This window comes from Apteryx rowi, unplaced genomic scaffold (genome assembly GCF_003343035.1).
Source record: "Apteryx rowi isolate R43461 unplaced genomic scaffold, aptRow1 scaffold_48, whole genome shotgun sequence".
Lineage (NCBI taxonomy): Eukaryota > Metazoa > Chordata > Aves > Apterygiformes > Apterygidae > Apteryx > Apteryx rowi.
Window position 1 is genome coordinate 3,620,515 of NW_020450738.1, and position 25,784 is coordinate 3,646,298.

Consider the following 25,784-nt stretch of genomic DNA (forward strand, 5'->3'; position numbering starts at 1 on the left):
TGGAGGGTAAGAGTTGCTTACATAGTATAGCCGGTTCTGCTTTGGCATGGAGAGCACCCCAGGCCAAAACTAAAGTTATTTTCCTCATCAAATGGGTGTTAATAAGGAATAAACTTAAAAACAAAAAAAAACCTTTGTGGAGGACTTCATAATTACAAGAGATTTATTTGAGGGAATTATTAAAGAATCATGAAATAGAAAATAAGCCAGCTTGATGATGATGGAAGAAGTTACACAGGTAACATCAATATTAATATAGTAAATGGTGGAAAATACAAAGCTAGGTAAGGTGCTCAATTTTCAGTCATATCAGTAGAGTCCATAGCAGCAATTACAAAAGAGCAGAACTTGGGATATGAAAATTAAACAGGAGATATATTTTTGTCTTTTCCCTGAAGTACAAACCATTTGTAAAACCCTCAGTGTGTTTCATAGAGCGGGGTTGTGCATGTTAAGAAAGAAAAGCAGGGCTTGAGTGTTCTCATGGAAATTTAGCACTAAMAAGGCAGCAAGGAAGTCGAAGGTGTCTGTAGCACAGGTAGTGGCTGCAAAGTGGTTGCACGCCTATTCTATGCGGTGGTCCTCTCATTTTAGTAGTCTATCAAATTAGCATAGCCAATTATGTATCAGGATCCCRTGCAACCACTAGGCAACTCTTCATCTCCAATGACAAAAAGTAGCAGCACTGTTAGGAAAGGATGAGGCACTAGTTCCTTTGACTTTCAAAACATCTAAAAGTCATGGGAATGTGAGCTGGCCTGTCCCTGGGAACCTCATTTTCGAGACCTGCAGGTTAAATTCAATCAGTGTATCTGAAATTACGTGTACTCTGCTTGCATATTTTGTGAACTGTGAGAGGGTTCAGTATATAAACTTTCAAAAAGATTCATAAAATCTTACTCTATATAAATAGTCATCTATAAAAGTTGCTTTATCCATAGAAAATTATGATCCAAATTCTTCATTTTCTCTGAACACGAAGTGASGGTGCCTTGCATAAACATTGTGTCTCTACAAACACAGTGGTAGACTCTTGGTAGAGCATCGTTGACATTAACAAAGCTACACCAATTTGCATCGGCTGGGAATATGGTCCATAGGACCTAAGCCGTACTGGAAGATAATAATGATTTCTCTCTCAAGCATTGTTTTGTGAATTCAGCCATTAAAACATGGGAATTAATTAACATCTCAATATTACATATTGAAATTTAAAATATTCTAAAAACARCATGTTAAGCATAATAGATTAATAGGTGCTTGCATGTTGGTTAAGCAGTAGTTCAGATTCTGTGTAACATGGGTAAATCCACAGATTTCACTGAGTTTTTTGTGCCTATGTCAAGCCTTCGATCAGCACCAAGGAACTGAAATTAGGTATCATATGTCCATTCTGTCACATCTAGATTTCAGGCCACTTGTCATGTGTCTGAAAATGTATTTTAAACTCCTAATGAAGCTAATAGGAATTTAACCAGCCTAAGAAAGGTAGGACTGGGCTTCAAACAGATCATAGGACTTGGACYATTGCACTCATCATCTCAATAGCAAACAGGAAACAAATTTAAACTGAAGAAGGAAACTTCTCCTCTTCATGTTCGTAGTCTTTTACTTGACACTGAGCGTTTATCAGAATAAAAACCATTTTCTTGTCTGCAGGCAGCTCCATTGATATGGCTGATGCTTTCATTAACAGACTCTGGTTGGGAATTCCCTTCATTTGTCTGAAACACAAATGAGATGTCAATGAAGGTGCGTGCATTTCTTTCAATGGGCTGCTATTAAACTTGGTTCTGCCTGACTCCCTTCTTGTAGTGGCATAACTTCTTACCTTTGAAAGAAATTGAACTGAGCGTGTGCAGCAGTGTGTAAGAGGAGTTTTGCACCCCAAATCTAGTATTATTTAGAGAGTCAATAATCCATAGGATCTCTGCCTTAATTATTACCTCCATGGGCAGTTGAGCTACTGCCTTCTTGCCATTTGCAGCACCACTGGAAAACTTGCCAAAGGACAGCTCAGCGAGCTTTTGGAAAACACAGGCGGTGATATGTATTTTTAAGGGTGTGAGAAATTATATATGATTTGTCCAAAGGTGGTGCTGCAGCCTAATAAGTCCTAGCTTGGATGCATGGCAGCCGTTCGCACTCACAGACCTACAGGAGAAACGAAACCCTTGGAACGGTCTGCGAGCTTGGAGGCCTTCCAGGCTGAAGGCTTGCTTGGAAAGCCAAACACCCATCGGTAGCACTTCATACCTAGAACTAGTATCATTCTGGCCTGCTTAGCTCACAAGTGTGTGCAGTCCAGAGACTGGTTGATCTTGTTTGCCATGGGCTTGGGGCCATGGGCTTGTCTGTAAGATGTTTCTTGTTTTAGATCTCTGTTGTTCAGCTCTTTTTAGATTTGCCCCAGTAACACAATTCTCTCAGGTTTCTTTTAAGAGATTACATTGTAATCTCCGTTTCAATGCATAGAACTACTTACGCCACCAAAAATGAAGACATGTTCTACTGAAGTCATTCATACTTGCTTTGCCAAACACCTATTTGATTAAGATATCAAAAAAACTCAAAACATACTTTTCTTTCGCACTGTGCATTTGTAGATGCATCATTTCCTGTCTTCATTCCAGTTGCCACTTCCATTTMTTAAAAAAAAAAAAAAAAAAAAGATCAGGGAAAGTATATGGTCTGTTTAACAGCTGACTGAGGTCCAAAAATATCTAACTGACTATTTTTGCTATGCATTTATTACACAGTAGAATAATACAAGAAAATGAATACTTCCTAAAACATTATTTTGAGGAAATGTGATTGATACACCAGGATTGTGTAGCTTGTGGGTGTTTAGAGAAGAGAGTGAAATTAGCAAGCTTAATCATGGTACAGGGGTTTAGGTAGACCTTGTAGAGCTGAATTCTGGCTATGTCCACCAGCTTGCTGCTAGTCTAACTCCATTTGTTTAAATCTTCTCAGGAGATAGGGAGCATTCAATCTAGGAAAGGCTTGGGGAGTCTTTATGCTAATAGTATACAACAGTTCAGACAAGGAGTAAAAAACATAATTGATTTTTCCTTACATGTAATGGCCTAGATTATGGTACTGTAGGTGGTGTTTCTAAGGTGTCATTTGGAAATGAACAAAGAGGAATATTCTCTGGAAAGCATACATACCTGTGAGAAGTACATCAATTTTGTCCACTACGTGTTTTGCATCTTCCATAGTGAAACACATTGGTGGTTTAAATTTTAGTATATTTCTGTGGGGTCCATCTGCACTAAGAAGGATTTGCTGTTCCTTCAGCCTGTGGAAAAAGTAAACAGCTGTGTAAAACACAGGTACAAAATTATATTGTGTTCTGTCAGATGCTTCAGGCCAGTTAGGTTTTAACTTTTTTGCTTTTTCTAGTACTATATTATCAAAAACTACACAAATATAAACTGAAATTAATGAGTAACTGCTATGGAAGTCTTAAAAAAATTACTTGTAAATAAGTTGAAGGGCTTCAGCTGTGGCTGGTGTTCTCTTTTGCTGATCCTTCACCAGATCCACTCCAACAAACAATCCAACACCCCTAGAGTACAGAGAAGGATAAAGAAATTTGAAATCCACTTTCAGTAATCCAAGCCTTCTGCTACAAATATAGATCTAATAACTGCATTTCCATTCCTGGGGCGAAGAGGGGAGTCAGAAAGAGACTAGACTTTCTGTTCTGTCATCTTTTGGCACTGATTACTTCAGATGATCAAGTGGGATAACAGATATTTCTGGATAAATAAATTTAGCTGGCTCATTAAGGTTACTTGGCCAGTTAAGAATGACAGAAGGCTTTTCTTTCTCTCTTATCCTGCCAACATCAAACCAGGGAGCTGTGGAAGACAGATGATCAAGAACAATTAAAAAAAGGCAAAAAAACCACAAGAACCTGAAGTTTGTGCAGTTGCTAATGATCTTTCATGGTGACTATTAGTTGATGGGGAAGCTTACCCAGAACAAGTCATAGCTCTGTCATCATGGTACTAACCTGAGTTGAGGGAAACCCATGGCAACATCTCCAAATGAAGTGGACCAGAGATTTGAACAAGATCTCCATCATCCCAAGGAGCATCCTGACAACCAAGCTATTGCAAGTGGATGGATCTTCCCCCCCCCTCTCTCCTAGAGTCTGTTTAGTAGCTAGGTTTACACCCTAACTAACTAGATGAATGGAAACTTTTACTAAAAAGTTTTCTTACAGTATGAGTTTTGGGTAGTCCAATTTCAAAAAGAGCGCATAATCATGACATACTTCTGTGTCCCCCCCACCCCAAACCGATTGGTTTTTCTATCACAATTATCGTTCTCCTTGAAACATTGAAACACCACAAGGCGCCTACCTGATATCTCCCACTAAGGGATGCTTCTGCTTTTGTTCAGTCAGCAATTCAAGGAGATAATTTCCTACACGAGTAGCATTTCCTTGGAGATCTTCTTTTTCTATTACTTCTAGTACAGCCATACCAATAGCACAAGACACTGGATTGCCTCCAAACTGATAGCAAAGACAAATAGGAAAACAAAACACAAAGCCCATCAGAAACACTCATCTGTGTCTGTCCTTGTAGTTTTCCCTTGCCCCCTCCTGCTTGGCATGAGTGGGGAAAGCTTAAAGAGGTGGTGATTTTGTGCTGAGCAGCTTGTGAGGGAAGGCAGTGTGGAGCTCAGTTCCCTCTGCTTTGTGCAGTGCAGCAAAGCCCAAATGGCAGAGCTCCTGGTTCCTCAGCTTTGAGTTTTGGTAGGCTGAAGATTTCACAGCTCAAGTGTTCAAGCGGCTCTCGTGCTTTCCTGATTTCATCTGTGGGCAAATTGCTCATGTGAAGAGTAATTGGTGAAGTGATCCAAATAGCTCTTTAATTCAAATCAGGGGGAATTCATGGTAGCTGATAGGAAGGCTCAGTCCCAGTAGGTGAAAGAAGACTCAATAAACAAGAAGAGAACTGCTCCTTTATGGTATGCATGCAGCTCAAAGGGTCACTGTTTTGTGAGGTGACACCTGGACTGTGAGGTCCACCAGGACCTAGAGATGGATGCACATGTTAGCAGACTGTYGTTATCTCTAGCCCTATAAACTGAACAACTTGTACAACCACCAAATGTAGACCAAAGTGAAAAGAAGAGACAAACCTTAATCTAGAAACTTACTGTATTAAAATACTCCAATCCAGAGGCACCAAAAGCTTCAGCAATTTCCCTTGTTGTGACTACACAAGACATAGGGTGGCCATTGCCAATAGGTTTTCCCATGGTAACAATGTCAGGCACAAAGTCTTCACCTTGCAGTTGGAAAGCCCAGAAATGTTTCCCCACTCTTCCAAAGCCAACTTGGACCTCATCAGCTATGAATACACCACCAGCCGCATGCACGTATCTGAAAACAAATAGAATAGTTCGAATGACTAACTGCAGAACTGGTCTCAAGTAGCCAGTTTAGAACAAGGGAGTTTATACTACAGAAATTCTCAGATATGAGACCAAATTAGGAAAAAAGGAAAGAATTTGTTTCCTGAAACACAACTTCAGTACCAAACTTCCATACTGCAATCCTGACAACTGTGTTCAGAAGCTGTTTATGTGGCCAAAGCCCCAGGCATGTGTCCCATCAATCTGTGTTAAAAGAGGTTGTTTTTTCCTCTTTTCTCTCAAAGACTGCTGCCAGGACCCTGCTTTCAGGGATATTCTGAGCTCTGGGTCACAAGTGGATGGACTGCAGTTTTCCTTTGCTGTAGCACTTGAGTCTTTTATTGTTCTGGCTCTTACTCTGGTCTGAATGAATCTACAGTTAATTCCAAAGAGTCTGACAAATACCCACAACTACTTTTATGACTGTGTTTAAATGACTCCATTTCAAGCCAATGGTTTTGCTTTTAGTGTGACAATATGGAGATGGAGCGTGCAACTATAACTGGAAACTTACCAAACATAGCTATAAATTTCAATTGATAGAACATTTAGTTCACTAAATGTTAAGAAAAAATATCTGATATTTTGATGCAAAATAGGGGTACTGTAATGGTACTGCAGGGCTACCTCTCTGATGGTTCAACTTCATCTTCCATCAAATTTATGGCCTGAGGATTAAAGATAGAAAAGGAAAGATAATTATCCAGCTAAAAATAATTTTATTTTTAGTCAGGTGATTTTCCATAAAAAATAGAAGTGGAATCTTACTCTTCAAAAGTAAAAAGAAATCACAGATAACTAAGAATAAGAGTGGGTGATAGCTGAATTGACTGGATAAACCTATAGTGAAAACCTGTTTCTTTGGTTAATTTTCCAGTTATGCCCGTTTTGAAGAGATGTACGTACTCTGCTGCTTTCTGGAAGTAGCCCACAGGTGGAATTACTTGGCCTCCACAGCTCTGCATGGATTCAGCTATGAAGGCAGCAATCTACAAAAAACAAACTCAGGTAAGAGCTGTGTTCATTTATTTGGCCTTTGCACAAATTTCTAACAGTCTAGGAATAAATGTTTAAAGTATGCCTTAATTTAATCACGCAATGGATTGGACAGCTTGAGAACAGCTATAGCTAGAGAATTTACTTATCTTTTAATCTGGGGTGCCCAAATTTGCAGTAGCCAGGGCCACCTTTGCAACCTGATAGAAATACAAGGACCTTAGTTAAGTCCTGGTCCTACAGCTGTTGAAGATGCTTACTGGTGACAGTGGATATTGGATCAGGCTCCTAGCATCTCTGTAAATTTATTAACAAATTTGAATTTACAGGGGGCACATAACAGTATTTGCCGTTTTCCCCAAGAGGTGAATAAAACTTGCTTAATGTCAAGGCTTTCCAGTAATAAGTATATGTGGTGATCAGCTTTATTGTCAATCTACAATGCCAGGAAGAGATGGGCAGAACCTGAATTGTAAGATGACCTGAGGCTATGCTTTGGGCACCCCTGCCTAATGCAAACAACTAAACCAGTAAAATGTCAGCATGAGGCGCTTGACAAAAGAGGAGAAAAATTCTACAGGTGAAATAATTCCAGTTGCTAGGAATGAAAAAGAAAGTTATTTCAAGTCAGGAAGGGCAAGAGCAGCGGATCAAATACACTGGAACATCAAAATTTTGTTTCTTGTCAACATGTCTATGCAGCAGAGATACGATATTACCCCGAAGTGTCAGCATAAGTCTGCTATTTAAGGGATTGCATCCCACACCACTTGTGAACCCCTCCCTGAGCATCAACAGGTGTCTCTGGGCTGGTGCAGTCTTCCTGGAAACAAGGCCGAGCAGTAACGTGTAAAGAACCGTACACTATATTTGAAGAGGCATGCTACGGCCAAAGAGTACGAAGCTTCCCATAGTATGTGAGGCTTAGCCTTTAGCACAACTTGTCCTGCCACAGGTCTATGCCACCAAAACCTAAGAAATATGCAAAAGAAAGGAAACAGAGGAAGAAAAAACAAAACTATCCGTTAGTAGAGAATAAAAAAAGCTGATGAAGAATCTAAAAGAAGGGTGATATAAGTCCATTGGACTAGAAGGGAACATGTCCCAATATCCACTGAAGTCTCCTCTGACTTCAGTGGGCTTTGAAACAAGCCCTACATGTCTCAAAATGCTAGTGTCATCCTACCGAACATTAACACACATTTTAAGTAAACCTGTTTAGAAAGTATCTGCTTTTTATCAAGATTATCTTGCATATGGTTAAAAGGTACATCCTTTTTAGATGACTCTGAAGTTGTCTTAAGTAAATAGAATGAGAAATTTAGTATCAAGATTTTATCTAGCATACTTTTTCCATGTGCTGGATCCTTTTATATGTCATTGCTAGAACTTTTGCTGTAGTTTCTTAGCTGACTTCCAAACTTGCCTGTGCTATAAAATATTTACAATCTCCTGATTCAAAATCTAGAATAAGGAAGTAAACTGGTTTGGTTTTATCTGCTCATTTACAACTGTATTATCAATCCTGTCTTACCATTTTCATTGATGCCTAGAAAAATTATGATAAGAGCATCAGGTAGAAAAATGGCACATTTTGAACATAGAATCCATCACAGAAAAATGAGAGGAAGGGGAAAGCAAGGTAAACTAAGCATAGAGAAACATGACCTTTGTCTCCTGTTTCATGCCCCTTATGCTATCCTTAATAGATGAAGTTTCAGCATTTCTAGAGCACAAAACACATACCTTGCGTCCGTTCTTCTGTGTTTCTTCAATAATCTTTTTCACCTCTTCAGCATAAGCACTTGCTGGATCTGGGTGGTCTTCTCTATATTTTCCTCTGTAGATGTCTGGAGAGGGAGCCTGAAAAGACCAAGACTTCTAAAAAGAAGCCTAGGCTTCTGCAAAACATTTACTTTCTGTTTCTTTTATATTCCTCTGTTTTTGGAAGAGGACATAGTTCTGTCTTTCCACACAGATACATAATAGAGTTAGCACATTCTCAGTTTCTACATGGAACTGCAAAAAATATTTATAGGATCTTAAACTTGAACCCAGCCCTGTGATGTGTTCAGCATTACAGGCCACAACTACTGAAAGAGCCATCTGCCTCATCTACCTTTTCAAGACCCTCCCTCCTCTCCCCCAAGTTGTAATACCAAGTCCTCATCCATGATCTTATTTGAGGTTCTTGCAGAAAGATCCATTTCTGCAACTGGTAAATGGTGTTGGGAGAGGTTCAGCAGATAAAGGAAAGGAAAAATTACAGAAAGGTGGCTACTCTGGGAGTATACAAAGAGATCTAGATGGGAAAGGACTGCATGTAGTCCTGTGTATAACTCTGGGCTGAGAATGCTTTTTGTCTCCATAAGATATGCAAGAAGATTAGGCTGATGAATTGGATACCTATAAGCTCTATACCCTGGTCTGTGTGCATATGTGGGCTCTGTCTTTACAGTCTTTGGAAGTAGATTCAAAAGTCCTGCATTTCTGTAGCCTAATTAACACAACAGATATTGGCTATATTTTTTTTCAAACTGAGCAACTATACAGTGCAATGACTTGGGAACCGTGTAGCACTGTGCAGGAATTCAGCCTCATAGCTAAAGAATTCCCTTTTAGAAATCCAAAAGCAAACAATTTTGCTGTATTTAATCCACTGATAAATGGTCAAGAGTATGTATTCTGACAATTAACAAAACAGAATGAAAGTACATTTACACCAGAAGTTGGTAATTGGTGCATAACAAGCATAACAATGACAAAAGGCAAAAAACCACACTTACCACATGCACAAACTCCTTCTTGCTGTCCTTTTCCAGCTGATTAAATTTATAGGGACTGATGTCAATCAGAGATGTAACGTGGCCATGGTAAGCACTGTGTGAGTGTTAAATATCAAAGTCACTTTTCACCAAATTTATGGAAGAGCTAAATTTACAACTGTGTCCATAAATAATCCAGCATAAGAGACTGTATCTGCAATACAGTGGCACTGTTTGTGAAGGGATTTGTTTTAATTCACTCAGTCCTTCTCCCAAAGGCAATGTGAAATTTGCTGCTGACTTTAATTCAGTAGCAAGGCTGGAAACAGGAGTCAGATTTTTCCTTGCATGCGATCAGGTGCCAGGATGGGGACAGAGCGAGATGATGTCCCCTGGATTGCCCGACCTCTGGTACCCATAGCAACCTTACCAGTTAAACACAAGAAATGAGGAAATGCAACCTTTAAACTCTATGCATTGAGGGAATAAACACTTTCATTCAACCATAATCTTGAAGCAAAGGAAACCTCAACCCAAAGCAAAGGCATGTCACAATCTTATAGTAACACACAYGTAGGGGTAGAGAAAATATTTTTGCCTTCCTTTTTCTTCTTTACAGCTTTCTATTATTCAGTCAATAAAATCTGTCAGAGGTCACAAAGGAAGGCCAGAAAGCCCACTGTGGCTGGGACTGTAGCTGTAACAAAAGTCTCCAGAGCCTTGGAACTTGGGCGAAGAAATACTTGTGATGTTCAGGAAAACAAGACTTTGCAATTAGACAAAATGACTGAGCCAGCTCTGTCATCAGTTTCTCCTGGCTGMAGCTACTGTCAGCGGCCCCAAAGCTTGCTGCCACGTGCGTCAAGGAGGGCTAACGGGGATCCAACTGTGGCTGAATCCAGTGAGCTTTGTGCCGCTCAGGTAGAGACTCGTGGTCTTGCAGTTGCTCTACCTGGAATGTGTGATCCCAACGTGAGAAAAAGATCCAGCCCTGCACCAGTGTAACCAGTGTAACGGCAGCCTCCAGAATAGGGAAACCCGGAGGCTTGGTTGACAGCCCTCCCCACGGCTGACAGCTGTTTCTCCTGATTTTGGAACTGCTTTGTTTTGCCTGCGTATTTATGTCTTCATTGGAGAAGAGCTGAACGCTGGTGCAGCAGGTGATCAGCACTACTGCAGAGCTACAGAATCTCTCTTCTAGACCACTGTATACATATGTATTTGCACAAAAAGAAACATTTCTAGCAGAGAGAGCCAGGCAGAAAGCCTGTTTCCAGAACAGTGCAGTGGCTAGACCACTCACTGCCATGTGACTGAATGTAACACTCGGGTCCCTGGCCTAAATTACTTTGGGCGTCTCTGTGGGAAATGCTGTGTAGCAGGTGACTGGCCTGCTGGGGTGACTGACAATCCCCATTTTTCAGAAGTCTTCAAAACTTGTGTTTAGCCAAATGTGGAATAGGAACACTGTTTCCTGACCTGTTCTAGTAGGAAAGCAACGAAGCTTTCCTTTCCGTGGGCTGTACAGTACAAACAGCAGGCGGCTTGCCGCAAAGCCACCTTTGCCCTTTTGAAGAAATTGCAGCAGTGACTTGCTGTGCTCACGTAAGCTGTCCTATATACTTACTTTTCAAGGGTGATCACATCTTGATGCCCACGGTACTGCCGAGCCAGTCGCAAAGCAAGATCATTTGCTTCAGACCTGCATAACAACAGATACTAGAGGACTGTACATCCACAAAAAAGTGAGCAAGCTCTTACTATAAAACTTTTATTCTAACACAGAAGAGGCATGGATATAACCAACCAACACAGCAGGCTCTGTAACTATACAGATTAGAAGGCTAAGGTTGAGACTGTGTAATGCCCTGTAGAGAGGGAGTAAAACCAGTGCTTTGTATAAACAGTGAACAAAGAGATGCTTTATTTCCCTCCCCCTGTTTACTTGTCGATATTTACCTCCCCTTGGTACAAACGAGACCACTTCAGAGAGCAGCCAGCAGCTGAGAGAACAACGTGACTGCGAAACCCCAGCCTGTAGCAGCGGTGTTTCCCACCCTCCGCGTGGGCTGGAGTCTCCTCAGCGCTTGCACCCTCAGGAAGCAGGAGGCATGAACCTGCTCCCAATACCAAGAACCAGATTTTAAACCTGACTTGTAGCAGCCCCTCTGTTCTCAGGTTCCTGCATTTTACCTGCTTTGGCAAAGTAAGTGATCGCAGACTAAAGGAACACTCCTGCCTTCAAAGGGCATATGTCAGTTTACACGTAGTATTCACCAATTTGCAGGGTCTAATTTACTTTTTTCCCCCCTTTTTTGCATAACATGCAGCAGACCAGCTTCATGTTTTTGTTCTCTTATATTGAGTCATCATACTAAACATGACAGCTGCAAATACAAAGGATCCTTTAATCAGTACGGGAAATATTTTTGTTGCTTTTACTAAGTCCTACTTTACTGAATTTAAGATTTAGACGAAGCTTTTCTGAGTGTACATCTTAAACAGGAACAAAATAGTCATAATGAAAAAAATAAATATTCAGACATACCCAGAGTTAACAAAATAGCAAACTGAGAGCTTCTCTGGCAGGGTGGCTGTGAGACGCTGAGCGTACTGCACAAGGTTGTCGTGCAGGAACCGGGAATTTGTATTGAGCAGTTCCATCTGTTTTGTGGCAGCCTTTATCACATACGGATGACTGTGGCCAACTAAAGAAGAAAATGATTAATTATTACTAGCAAACAGTCAGTTACTGAGCCGCACAACGAGGTTCAGAGAAGYGTTGTGAACATAGCATCAGCACTTGGAAGAAGTGTCTTATGATTCCTATTAGAAATGAAGTAAACACCAGCAACAGAAGCAGTCTTACAAGTTAAACTGCTTACCGTGTGCAACGTTGTTGATACAGTCTAAGTATTTTTCTCCGTTCTCATCAAACATATACTGGCCCTGAGCACGCACTATCTTCAGAGGGTCCTTGGCAAAGAAAACTTTGCAGGAAGGCCTAAAAAATGTATAGAACAACACTGTTTTAGTTTTCTGTGTGGTTCCCTCCTCCTTTGAGTGTTGAGAGGGTTGATCTTTTGCAGCTCTGGAGAYGACTGCCTCTCTCTGCAAAGAGCTTGTGAGTAGTTTAGAAGCTGGGCAAGTGGGGCTGCCACTGASATAAAAAAAGTTGCCCACCACCTGCAGTAGGAACAGAAGTAGGTCTTTGATAAGGGCATTTTCAAATCCTAATTCCGTCTTGTAAGTGGCTTCACAGGAGCATGGCAAATGCAAGCCATTCCATGGCCTTATACGTCCGTCTGTGTTTCTAGGATGTAGTTCTGTTTGTTTACATGTCTCATGAACATGTATAGTCAATWAGCTCTCTGGGAATAGAACTAAGCGGTTAAGAATTGTTTTATGCTATAGCCAAAAATTTATTACGCAATGGGTGACTGTACTGTATAGAGGTCACATTCAAGATCAAAACACTAATGCATTGCAGGATTAATTTTCAGAGGTGCTGAGCAGGTTCTAAAATCTCTGTTTCTCAGCCTGTATGGATAAAGTCTTTAAAAGTAGYTTTTATAAGCATTTAAATATCACTGGCTTCTAACACAGAATTATCCAAAATACCTTTTAAACGTGCTCTTTTTTTTGCTTTTTTTCTTTTTGTTCTTTTTTTTTCTCTCCCCTCCCCCCCCCCGAGAACATTCCAGCTATACTGATATGTTGAATGATGTTACTGAGCAGAAGGAAAGAGTTCCGAACTTTTTGCAATGTTTATGTGGCTTCAGATAAACATAGTTGTTTCCAAGTAACTTAAACAGTGCTGGTATTGCAGCCATGTTGTATGGTATATTGAGACTGTGAGCTATTGAGCCTAAATGTGACTCACAGAAAGTGAAGTCATTTACGTTCTCTCACAGTTTCTAGCCCTGTTGCACAGATCTTCTCTGACATCTTTGACAACTCCTCTACTGCACTTTAAAAGCAGCGCGCATCATCCTCAAGGGTCACTTCTTGACTACAGTTTTCCCTTCTAGTAGGTGTCAGTCCTTTCCGTGAGAGCTCCTTGTTGCGTGCCCAGCACARCCCAGTTCTGTCATCCTTGCCAGGCAAGATTCCCTTAACATACAGCTGGCCCCAAAACATAACTTAATATGTGTGTTTTATGAAGCCGTTGATTTTTATGAATCTTTAGTTAGCTTTCTATATAGCCTACATATTTAGGGTATAACTTGCAAACAGCCAGCATTCACTTTAACATTCTGGACTTATTTTTCACTTGGCAACACCTACTGAAGTAGGAATTAGAATTGCCCCTTCTGGAGGAAATAACGTTGCAGTAAGGAGGGATCAGATATATGTATAACCAGGACCATTGTTCAGATCAGAATTGCACCTTCCTGTGTTTCCCCCAATTATCCTTGTTCAAGAAATTTCCTGAGCTTCATATAACACAAAGGTATATTTTTCAAGAGCATTCAGTTTCCTCACAAACTAACTGTGCAGTAGCATTTAAAAAAAGTATGTCCAGATACCATATTCTGTCTTTGATCTGCTATCACCGCTATTAAAAAAGTGAAGTAGCTTTTTATGTGCTGTGTTTAAATGACTGCATTTTCCTCCCCAGGAATTAGTAGTGGCCCAAAGATTTAGCTATCAGAATGCCAAACTAAAGAGCTAACTTGTTATTTTCTTCCCCCCCTCAGTCACCAACCATGAGGACTTGCTGCTTACCTGGGATGTCTCAAATTTCCTACAGACGCTCTAAGCTGCTTTGCAACAGAAACAGAAGATACTGTGGTGGTTTAGCATTCAGGGATTGGCTGAGGAGCGCTTAATTCCCCAGAGCCCCACCAAGACGTGTCAGACCCGTCCCCGCTTCCAAGGTGAGCGAGGTGCCGTCGCGGTCCCTGACTCGGGGTGGTGGGCGAGGGGCTGCTCGCAGCCACCGCCTCAGCGCTGCGAGTGCCACGGGTGTGCGCTCGGGCTGCTTCTGCTTTGAAGCTTGATGACTTACTTGTCAAATGCAATTCTGATTTGAACCTCTATGGAAAAAACAGTTATTTGCACTTATACCCTTAGCCAAAATTTCCAGTTTGTGCCATGCGGGTCCTACTGGGTACTGTYGTCTCCATGGGGGCCATATGCTCCTTCAGAAGAGCTTGCTGGTCTTTGCAAAGGTGACATTTTATATACACACAGACACACAAAAGTGTGCACTTTGTGCCTGGGTCCCCCGCGGATGGCAGCGAAGCCAGGTGGCCCCACGGGGCGCCCCGGCAGCCGCAGCCCTTGCCCGGCCCCGCAGCGCAGCCCGTCCGGGGCCGCCCCTACCCGATGTGCTTCCTCCGCAGCGCGAGGGTCTCTGCCTTGCTGTAGGGCTCCCCCATCCTGCCGTCCGGGCTGAGCCGCACCGCCCGGCCGCCTTTTTAAGCTTGCGCCCAAACCCCTCCTCCCTCCCTCCCTCCCTCCCTCCCTCCCGGCCCTCGTGCCGCCTCCGCCCCACACGGTTTTCTTTGGGTTTATGCGAGGCGTAGCGAGGGGTTGCTGATAAGCGCCGCTGCGCGCCCGCCTGGAGTCATTCTGCCCGGATGGTTATCACACGGCGCCGGAGCCACGGGCTGGGCTCCTCAGGGTTTTGGTTAAGATTTTCTAGGAAYAACTGTATAACAGCAAAATAGCATAAAGTTGCAGAGCAACGAACTACTTGTTGAATTCTACTCAAAATTTCTTACTGTGTGGGGAATGTAGGAAAGMAAAATAGCCATGCGTCTCAGATAGGCTGCTGCTCTGTGCCTGCTATTGCTCTCGTTTCATCATTCATTCTGGTTTTCAAATCACTTCTGCTATAGACATCATCTTGGGGGACTCCAAATGGTTAATTTAATCAAAAATAGGGTCACAATTCAAGGACCTTCGCAGTTCAGCTACTAATCTCCCAGAATCTGTTCATAAGTACAGGGTGAGATATAAAGTCAATATCCTTATTTCCTGCAAGGCACAGCAAATTAGTAAGAGCTATTTTTTGCTGTGTTTTTATACATGTAAGTAGAATAAGGCTCTAACCTTTGAAGTAAGAGCTCGACTGCTGTGATGTGCTGGTGCATCCTTTCTAGTGTAGCCTCAGATGTTCTAGTGCAGCCTAACACTTGGATGCCTTTCAAATTAAAGTACTGAGGTAGAATTGGCCACATTTGCTTCAATGTGGTATTTCGTAATGGTTACACTTGATAACCATGTCAGTGGGCATTAAAGATCATGAGAAAAGGAGGGCACAATTTCTTTAGGAAGAATGGCTGATTTTCACTTTGATATGCATCTCATTTCAAAATGTCAAGTGAAACAGCTGGGGGCACGCCTCGGCTTTCCTTTCCCTCCACCATGCGTGCGCCCACTCGTCCGTCTGGAGGCTGGTCCTTGAGCCGCGAGGGCAGACAGCAGCGAAACCTGCGCCCCATGTCCCTGCTACTGCATCCGTGCCAGGCTGTGCCACCTGCAATGCTGTATTTGGAAGACTTTTCAGAGAGGTATTTAAATTAGGTGATGCCAAGTGTTGGTGATACTGTCTTTTCTAGACTGGTAGCCAGTAAGTCATCCTCCTTTTTGCAGATGAGGAAACGCAGTTCTTGATTTTTATATATATTTTATATCTCTGCCAGAAAAACCACCTTTCTTTCTGCTTTTCTAGCCTATAGCACCAGCATTTCTTTTTCTGCAGGCATATTCTTGAGCCTTGTGTTCTTCAGACAATGTTAATTTTGAAGCTTTGCAGCTTGCATGTTCCTGCATTCCTGCTTCATCAGAAACCTCAGCTCACCAGCTAGCGTAACAGACATGTAAGCTCCAGCACTTGCAGCATTTGCAGTACCATGAGCAGCCAACCCCCCATGTCCCAGCTGAATCGGGGGCTGCCTGTCTTCCAAGCTTTGTCCAGGTAGAAGGCAGGGACATACGAAACGTGAGGGGGTTCCCAAAGCCGTCAGTTGGGGTCGTATTGTACATTATGTACTGGATCTARTTGCAACCCCTTCACAAAAGTGTTGTAAGGAAAAACTAGAGCCCAGACATCGTTTCCCTGGTAAATCACTGCATGCAAGTCTGTGAATGAATCTGAAGGCATTTAAGGACAAATGATTTTTGTTCCACTCTGTGCATGTCTGCCCTCTGTTGGTAAAGAGCACATCCTCATCCCTCACCCAGTGACTGCTGGAAATATTAATGCTGAAAGATTTCTGCAGCTTATACTGTCCTGCCGATTCTTGCTCTCTCAGAGACCCAGGCCACGGACTGCTGTAAAAGACATGTAAGCTACAGTGCTTTTACTCCTTTTGCCAGGCAGCACAAAGGTGTATCAGTAGCCAACCCAGCTAACATCAGGGTTTTCTGTTCCAGGATTTAGCAAATGAAAGCTCGTTCACAGTTACGCTAGCAGTTGCTTGAAGAGATACCAAACTTTATCGGGAAAGCTCAGGCTGGTGTGTGAAATAGCTTGTTAGAAAGTGGATTGCTTCTCCATCCCTTCATAGCCATGGAAAGATACTAGCAGCCAAGAGGACACCCCTCCCTTTTGACTCATGATTCGTGAACGCTCTTTTGATGTAATCAGCAGGAAAAGCTTGCCAAGTTAGTGTACAGAGCAGATGAGGTCTCTTTCCCCTGATAGCTGAGAAAAGACTGTAGGAGATTATAGCTGCCTGATACACAGGCTTTGCAGCACTTTTTCACTTGGTATTGTAAGACCTTTCCCTCTCCTCTCACATGCCCATGTAACACCATGGAGTAAGTACTAGCAGCTATTTCTCAGAATATAGAGAATTATTAAAATAGGGGGTTTTTTTGTTTCTAAATTAACCATACTCTTTTCTCCATTCTACTCTGTTTGCTTTTTGAGCATTTTAATTGCTTTTCTTTTTCCTTGTTTGAGTGCTTGGTCCTAGCAGGGTACCAGCAACCAGCAGTCTGGCTCCCTATATGATGACAAGAGCTAAATGTTTCTAAGAGCAATTCAAAGTATTCAAGTAAGGTGTCTTCCTCTCCTTATTTAATGTTTAAGGAGTGTGTGTGTACCTCCAAAAAATAATGTATTGCCAGTGCATCCTGAGAAGCGAACCCATTACAGCTGGTCAATGGAAAATGCTCTGCTGTGAAGATGTGTTTCAGTACAGAAAGGTAAAGACAGACATTCCGCACCCACCTGCTCCTTTGCAGGGACAGCCAGCTGCTTGGTGTTTGCTATAGAAAGCTCCTCTTTCATTTTTGGCTCTGAGGGTGGTGCACGTCCTGTGCCAGGCCCGTAGGAATTGGATTCGTGCTTCTGGTGGGCCCTGCGGTGGCACTGGACGGATGCAGTTGCCTGTGAGTTGCTGCAGTGATCAGTCCACCAGGCCCCTGAGTCAGGCAATTGCATAATGCCGCTCTGGCCGCGCAGCGTTCGTTAACTGGGACAAACAGGCTGAGGAGGAGGCAGAAAGAGCAAGAGTACGTTACTTAATGAGCTTCGTGGCAGCAGTGCCTTCCAGGGCTGTTTGCACACTTGCTGGGTCCTGAATAATTTTTGTAGAGAATCAGGTCAGTGCTGATTGCGCCTACAGTGTTTGCATTTCCAGCTTTTTAAATGGCTGATTTATTATATACGCACCTTTTTTTTTTTTTTTTTTGCCACAAGCTAATTGTTGTTATARTGAGATTTGTGTGTGTTTGTGGGGTGGTTTTTTTTTTAGTATATGCATTTTTGTTGCCAAATTTGTTTTTGTCAGGTTTATCCCAACCCGACTCAGTTACTTCAAAACAATCATAATATGCCTCAGAGGTAAGCGCTAAAAGTTTGCAAAAAGTTGCCAGGGACATTTTAGTTCTGGGGGAAGCAGACACAGGGCACTGCCAGTAGGAGCCCRTGATTGCTCAGTTTAGGCACGGGCACCTGGAAAAACTCAGTCAAGCTGTAGTCTGTAAATACAAAAATAATGAGGCTATTATTTATTGAACATTGTTTTGCTGTAGGCAAGCACGTTAAAACAAAAAACTAAGTCTTATCTGATGCGATAGGAGCTGTGGCCACCTTTGACCTCAAGCACAAAGTAAAGYGCCTTGAGTCTAGCTATAGTGACACCATACTGTCAGCACTCAGAATAGGTTGTACACAATATTTTCCTGGACTGTATTCCATATAGAGCTCCAAGTTTTGAGACTGTGGCCATGTAAAAGCAGCGTATTTTTCTACTGCAGCCAGAAGGGAGAGGAGAATGTGGTATTAGCACTCAAGTCTGGAAATTATCAGAAGTCAAGAAAACGGAGGCAACAACTTAGTAACAGTGGGAAGACAGAGAAGTGGTGCTTGTGGGAACATGACTTMAATGCTTTGGCACTGCTTGTTTGTTGGGTGTTTTTTTTTTTTTTTTTTTTAATATTTATTTGGGTGTGGTTGTTACCAGCTGTAACGTGAATGTCTTGTCAGAGGCTTGTTTTGTTTTTGCTTTTTAATTTGTATATGGTTATTATAACTGAACAACTAGATGAAGCTGTATGAGATGAGTACATAAATACTGCTGTATTCTTCTGACTTCTGTACAATCCTTGTTACAAAKGGGTAAGGATTAGCAGAGGGTAGTAGGACCACAAAGCTAAGAGCTGGAGATGTGTGGTGACCTTAACTATTTAATTAAAATAATAATTAATAATAATAATTAAAAGCTCCATTTAAAAAAAAAAAAAAAAGGTAAGGAGGAGTAAAGTGGCAGGTATTTCATGTGCATTCCTGTGTGTGCTTCAGGAACTCCCGAGGAAAGTCAAGTCAGGGTAAACATTAGTGTGGTGGGACATGAAGCCTATATATATAGTATATTGGTTATCTGAGATTTGGCTTTTGAGGGCATGTGCTATTGAAAAAATAACTGGGAGAGAGAAAAGTTACTGAATGGGAAAAAAAAATGACTGACAGTAAGCTCTAGCAGCAGATGGAGCTCCCTGTTTGTTAATAGACCAAGAATGAAACCACCAAAAACCGTGTATTGCAGGCAGCATGCGTATGGTGACATGGTTAGTAACAGAGCAACTCTAGGACAGGGTGGAAATGGTCCGAAGGGGCTGACCTGATGCCAACAAAGCTACAGTAGGCAAAAGTCGCATTGGTGAAGACAGGTTTGTTTTGGGAAGCGTTCTGAAAGAATACAGCCCTGGAAAGACTGCAGCTATACACTGTAGCTACAGTATCTCTACAGCAGGTGCAGCAGTGCCAGAAGGACGAGGCAGGCCCAGAACCGCACGGGAGTTCGACAGGGCCCAGCACTGAGTTCGAGGAGGCGGTTCCCCACCTGGCCCCTGAAAAGATGCATCTCACTTATCAAAGCAGAATCACTTCTTGCATGTCGTCTTTCACGTAGTGATAATTCCTTTGCTTGCTAGGAATTGCGGATTCATGGGTTGGTTTATTTAAGGTGAGGTGTAGTCTCAGGAACAGTTACTACTAGAGCTCCAATTTAGCATGCTTTAGCTAGTTACAGCAAAAGGCACGTGTCGGGTCAGCTTTTCGTTTTGTGTGGTGTCTTTTTCTTTAAAAAAAAAAAAAAAAAAAAGTGACAGGGTGTGCTTATTAAAAACAAAAAACAAAAAAAACATAAAACAGACTTTTTTTGTTTCTTGACAGTACAGCTGCAGCAGTATCCAGACCCCTTCCTCCCTCTACGCAAGGAGAACTGGGGAAGCTGGAACAGAAACAGCCAAGAGTTACGGCAGCAAACATGAGTACTACGTGTTTTTATTGTTGCCAAGTGATCACAACTGCCTTGTGTGCACAGCACAACTCTCGTGGCCCTCAGCTGCCGGAGAGGCAGCAGCACAGCATAGCAGCAGTCTGTTCCCAGCTTTGCAGTACATTTCCTCTGGGACACTCGGCAAGATATTTAAGCTCTGTGCTGTAAGTACCTCATCTGTGATTTGGAACAAAGATATTTTTACTCCTCCTAAAGTCTAAAACATGACTAGATTAGCATGCCTTTTTAGAGATTACCAGGAGTTAAGAGTAGAGGTCAGAACCCCATTGTGCTCATTGACTCTTTTAGCCTGTGAATACATGCTATTTTGAAGTGAAAGAGGGGAGAAAAATGGGGACATTTTTGTCAGAAATATCTTGGGATTTAGAAAACCCAAACATTTAACTAATGCTTTGAATAGACTACCACTGCTGCCCAATATTTTGATTTTCCCCAAAATGTTCTTTGCTCAAGAAGACTCCTGCATAAATGTCTGCTTAAAATGGGGTGCTTGAAAATATACTGTTTTGTAGTAATTATTATGTTCCATATTTTGTTTTTAAACAAAACTGATTTGTGGTAACAAACCTTTACGTTCTCTAGTTTACACTGTTGTTCGTGACACTGTGCCTGTGTACATCTGTATTTCTCACATAGTTTATTTTTCTGCTTTAGTATTATAGAAATGGTAGATTGGTGCCTTTCAACTTTAGGTCTTTGTATCCTAGGATGCCTGCAGACTTGCCTTAGCAACAGTTTCAACTTTTGTTCAATATATAGATCCTTGCAGCCTTTCTAGGGTGAGGGGAGGCTCTAAGCTTCTACTTTTTCTTTCTTAGCTTTTGTGGGCCCCTGTAATTTGTGCTATATGTTTAGAAAAGGTGGCAGAACAGACTTGACTCTGAAGGGGAAAGGCATATTAAGAATAGGAAGAGTGATTTTTTTTTATTGTGCGCTGTAGGAAGAGSGAACATGCTGCAAGTGCCCTGATTTTGTTTCATGACCCTTCCTAACTGAGGAGTGCTAATGTGGATACCAACTGACATGATCTGCACTAGATTTCAAGCTAGAAATTAGCACAACACAACACATAGTTTTTCCAGTCCAGACAGACTAGAAGTTTTTTTTGCACCAGCACTGAGAATTTTATAACTATGCAAATCAGCATCAGTAGTTGGATTAATATTTTAATAATTACACACTTTTTTACATTATGAAAATAAATCATAAATAGTGTAAAAATAATTCTGAAGATCAACTTCTCACAAGCAAGAAACAAAAACTGAAGTACAAAACTCAAAGAACACAAAACAATATTCAACTGAAAACCAAGGAGAAATTTTAATAATAAAAACAAAAAAGCATGCTGTTTGATCAGGTTCAATTAAAGTCAGGACCAGAGGCCACAATAAAGTGGTAATCAGTAACAAAATGGGTAATTTAAACCTTGCAATGGTTTACACTACTAGGCAAAAGAGGTCTTGTGCCATATTTGTAGTGCTAAGACACTCAAAATATTTTGAGGATTGACTGACCCATGTGTTTTTTCCCCAAAGCAGTGTAATCCTTGCCAATTTACTTTTCTTTGTATTTTTATCTCCTCTACTGCATGTAAGAGACCATTTGCAATACAAAAATAACTGCACATATAGATGAACTTAAAAAAGTAAAAAATACAAATAAAAATATATAATATTTTCCAAAGGAAAAAGTCAGATACATACATCTTAGTAACATTTTAAAAGTTGTGTGATATTTTCCCAAACATGTACAATAATATAAGAATATCCACATATATGTTAACAATATGTAAAACATTCTTCCAACAACCCAACTCTTCATAATACTTCAGAAAAGTGTGCAAGTACCAATGGTATCTGGGAAATTTATACAATTTCTTTTTTAAATAGAAACAAGTAAAACACTACCGGTCCCAGGTTAAGTTAAGGCCCCCTGTTTTCCAAAGAAAATCAATTTCAAAGCAGCATTGATAACTGGATGCATTTAAAAAAAAACAGAATGAAACAAAAACAACACTCCAAATCCTTTTTATAAAATACAAATTCCACTTGCTTTGTGAAGTATCTTTTTCAGATTCTGTCACAGAAATGATGGTGGCAGGCACTTTTTACTAACTTCATTTAATGAATCCAGCCACCTTGTAAAATATTTAAATAACAGAGGGTATAAGAAAATCTTCATTTGTAAGTTACAGCAACATTCAGATTCCTAATAGCAAGTTGCGGAAAGAAAACAAATCAGATTCCTTAGTTCTGGTCACTGAAATTGAATTATTATTTTCAATGTCTAAAATTAGACTTGTTTTTGACCACTGTCTTTGCAGACATCAGTACTTTTGTGTGACACTTTTTAGTGTGAAAATTAAGGTCTCTCATTAGGTAATATACCGAGATTTTAAATTGTAATTTAAGATGGTCAAGTAGCAGAGGTAAGGAAATTTGAAAGGAAAGGTCAGTTCTGCATGTCTTGTAACATCTTAAGCACATGCAAGAGACTGGGAGTACTTTTGCAGTTTTTACATACTGAAGTAGTCCTGATTTAGGCAAAACACTAATATTGAAGTTGACAATATTCCTCTTGTTACTGCATAACATTTCGCTCACTTCCCGCGCATGTCTCAAAATGCTTTCCAAGAGAAGGATGCATCCCTTTCCCTATTTTATTGCTGGGGAAAGCGAAAAGCCTTGTGCAGCTGAGCCCAGGTCAGTGGAATGACTCTCTCTAAACTCGGGCAGGGACCCAGGATTCAGACCTCGTCTCCTGCCCCGGCGCTCAGCCTTCAGCAGCACCGAAGGGCTACGCAGGCCGCTGGGGCTGCGTCAGCCCTTCCGCTGGCATGACTGCGTAACCACGTGCTAATACATATACTCTTCTGCTACTGTAAAGCTTAGTGGATCCAGTGCTAACTTTCCACATTGTACATGAATCTTCAGGATAATCCCTTTTTAAACTGTGTGCTTTATATGGATGTAGATATCCTGATCTGATCTTTTTGAAACTTGCTCATAATACTTGCACGGTAGACAAAAATAATATAAAAACAGCTGGATGAAGAACATCATTCTGCCTTGCTACAATATCAGAAAGTGACATCAAAATCAGCAATAAATAAAAATATAAATCAAAAAATACATTATATTATTGTTCCATGAATTAACGTTTCATGCTTTACCTCAGGAAAAAAAAAGGTGTCCAAAGCATCCTGAAAGAAAGATTCCCCATAGCTAATCTATGACTATGAAGACAAAGACTATGTGCTTTAGATGTATTCCAAACAGTGCTTAATAGACTTACTGCTTCTGYAGCAGAACTTCTGCACAAAGGTGATTATAATACATTTGAGTAACAGATGTTTACAAAACTTGGTATCAAAAAAAATACTGAAAGCTCTCAAAGGAACGAGAATTAATCATACCCAAAAAAGTCAGGCATATAGAAACTGTGTAGACTAATATCACTGACACATTTCTACAACTAAAAAGACTGGCAGAGGAACTACATTTCAGTGAGCTCACAAACTAAGCAAAGCAAATCATATCTAGTTGGAGGAATGCTACTAAAATATATAACAACACACAGGTGGTTCAAACTGTAGCTTTGCCATCAAAAGAAAAAAGATAGATAGATACACTAGCACCAAAAATAATTGCTTTTTTAAAAAAATAAACATGTTGCAAGTCTTCACAGGGTGCTTTTCTTAATGAAATATTAAACCCAACTTACTTTTTGTATACTGTATATGCAACTTTTCTAGGTACTATTGGGTTTCACTTCAAGTAAATCTTTGTGATGCAAATATTTTATGCAAATGGTAATGTCAAATCTATATATTTAGTTTAACCTGTCAGATTACATTGTCTATCTGCTGTTCACCCATTATAATTTAAATGGAATGAACCTTTCATGATACTAAACAATAGAGAGGCTTTAGGAAGTTAAGATAAATTAAATTAATTGAGATAAACAACATTCCTATCCGGAGGCAGTCAAATAAAGAAATTACTTTGCAAGACAGAAAAGAAAATGAATAAATGCATTTAAGTGTTTCTTCTGTCAGGCCTTAGTGTCAGTGAGTTAGTTAAAGGAGAACTAAGTTTTGCCTGATGTTTTGAAGTCAAAATAATATATTTAACAGTAATGATTCTAAATCTTATTTTTTGAATGAAGAAACCATGAACCAAAGTTCTGCTAGTTTTATTGATGCATTTAATAGTTCTTTATCTTGATGCTGTTTCTTTAAATGAGTTGTGTTTGTGGACTTCCTCAATATAGGATTGCTAAAATGACTAGCCAAATAGTAAACATCCCACTTTATCTTGCCTTTGAATACTCCAAGGGACATATTTTTAAAAAAACCTTATCTTACTGTGTAGTTGCCAGTATTTGATAGTGTACAAAAACCTGCAACTTCTAGTCATGTCAAGTCAGAACATACCTTTAGGTTAGGGGTGGTACCCTGTTCCTCAGCCTGTTTTTTGTTTTGTTTCCGGTTTTGAGATGGTTCCTCTTAAACCGGCATAATAATAAAACAGGGAAGTAGAAAGGCTTAGATGATGCTCCTCTTGTCCCCTTTCTGGAAAAATCTCTTATTGATGTTACTGCTGTACCAGTCTGATTAATAAAACTTTATATTAAATTATGCAATGCAAAGGCTTTTACTGTTGTAATCATAATTATTCTTAATAGTTGGTTACACGTATCTCTGAGAAGTTAATTTAAGCAAAGAAAAATACTCTTCCTCATATGTATGAACACTTGTTTCTTATTGTGAGAAAGATGAAATTGTTAAAAACATATATATGTGTGTGTGTGTGTGTGTGTGTATATATATATATATATATATATATGGAATTTTGTTTTTATTAGTAGATGGAGGCCTCTGAAGTAGCTTTTAGATTAAAAAAAAATTTGTGGAAGATTTTCCTCCAGGAAAAGCTGTTTTTGTCTCTGATATACCACAATGACAATAAACATTTAGCAAAGTGAGAAACAGCACTACAGTGGCATTTCTACTGATCTGAGATTCTAAAGCGATCCCGGAAAGTGCAACCACAGCAGGTCCCCATCTTCACACAACTCAGAAATCACCTAGCAAGGAAAAAAATGTGCATTCCAAGATGGGCAAGGTGCCCACACACAGATGGAGACAAGCTGTCTTCCTCAACTCTAGTTTTGGTCTACACATGACAGACAACTCTCAAAAAAGTAACTAAAATAATTATCATCCTGCTATACACTAGGAATTGAGGTGATATAAAAAGAATTTCCATCTACCAAATATGGCACCATTTCTCATAAACTAGTCTCTCAAACTAAGTACAATGCACCATATGAAGACTCAAAAACCATACAAAATACCTTGTGGCAAAAACTACAAACGTGCACCAATTAAGTACTTCCTGTAATTAAAAAATGGAGAAGCAAAATGTACCCAATGTTTCTTCTGAATCCTAGTCGTCTGATCAGAAATGGAGAAATAATTACACCTTTTACAGTGTACTGTGATGACAAGAGTACAACAGTAATCACCGACATTTCTCTAATGTTTTTTAGGTAACACTGTCCACCAAAATCATTGCAATAGCAGAAAAAGAATAAGATGAAAAAAAATCAGCCTGTGAAACCTAAAAATAAACTCTTTTCTTTTTTTAGACTTCTTAAAGGTTTCAAAACTGTAAAAAGAAAAACTGTTAATACTGAAACAAGATGAACATATGACTTGAAGTACTTTCTTCAAAGCCATCATCACAACTGTTGAATAGATTATTGAAATGTATCCTTTACGGAAACTGTTACAAGAAAAATGAAACAAAAATTAACC

General features: G+C 40.4%; 1 protein-coding gene and 1 long non-coding RNA gene across 2 annotated transcripts; one reads left to right on the forward strand and one right to left on the reverse strand.

Annotated features, from left to right (window-relative positions):
* Positions 1 to 1,592: 1,592 nt before the first annotated feature.
* Positions 1,593 to 14,584, reverse strand: ETNPPL (ethanolamine-phosphate phospho-lyase). The gene is made up of 13 exons (XM_026078409.1): positions 14,529 to 14,584; positions 12,086 to 12,204; positions 11,749 to 11,908; positions 10,828 to 10,902; positions 9,222 to 9,315; positions 8,182 to 8,298; positions 6,346 to 6,428; positions 5,182 to 5,407; positions 4,377 to 4,531; positions 3,485 to 3,574; positions 3,174 to 3,304; positions 2,581 to 2,648; positions 1,593 to 1,724 (listed from the first exon to the last, which is right to left on the reverse strand). Exons 1-13 carry the CDS (start codon positions 14,582 to 14,584, stop codon positions 1,593 to 1,595), a joined length of 1,506 nt encoding a protein of 501 aa, XP_025934194.1.
* On the forward strand, positions 1,700 to 21,132 carry LOC112972214. Its single transcript, XR_003255586.1, has 4 exons — positions 1,700 to 1,752; positions 6,317 to 6,447; positions 13,901 to 14,080; positions 19,837 to 21,132. It is a non-coding gene; the product is annotated as an uncharacterized LOC112972214 (long non-coding RNA).
* The last annotated feature ends 4,652 nt before the right edge of the window (positions 21,133 to 25,784 follow it).

Bases quoted from the DNA above. Each gene is read 5' to 3' on its own strand.
- ETNPPL (XM_026078409.1), bottom strand. From the start codon at position 14,584: ATGGGGGAGCCCTACAGCAAGGCAGAGACCCTCGCGCTGCGGAGGAAG. The intron at 8,299-9,221 runs GTAAGTGTGGTT...TGGTCTTTTCAG, and splicing joins AGAAGGAGTTTGTGCATGTG to GCTCCCTCTCCAGACATCTA. The intron at 3,305-3,484 runs GTAATTTTTTTA...CTTTTTCCACAG, and splicing joins GCCCTTCAACTTATTTACAA to GCTGAAGGAACAGCAAATCC.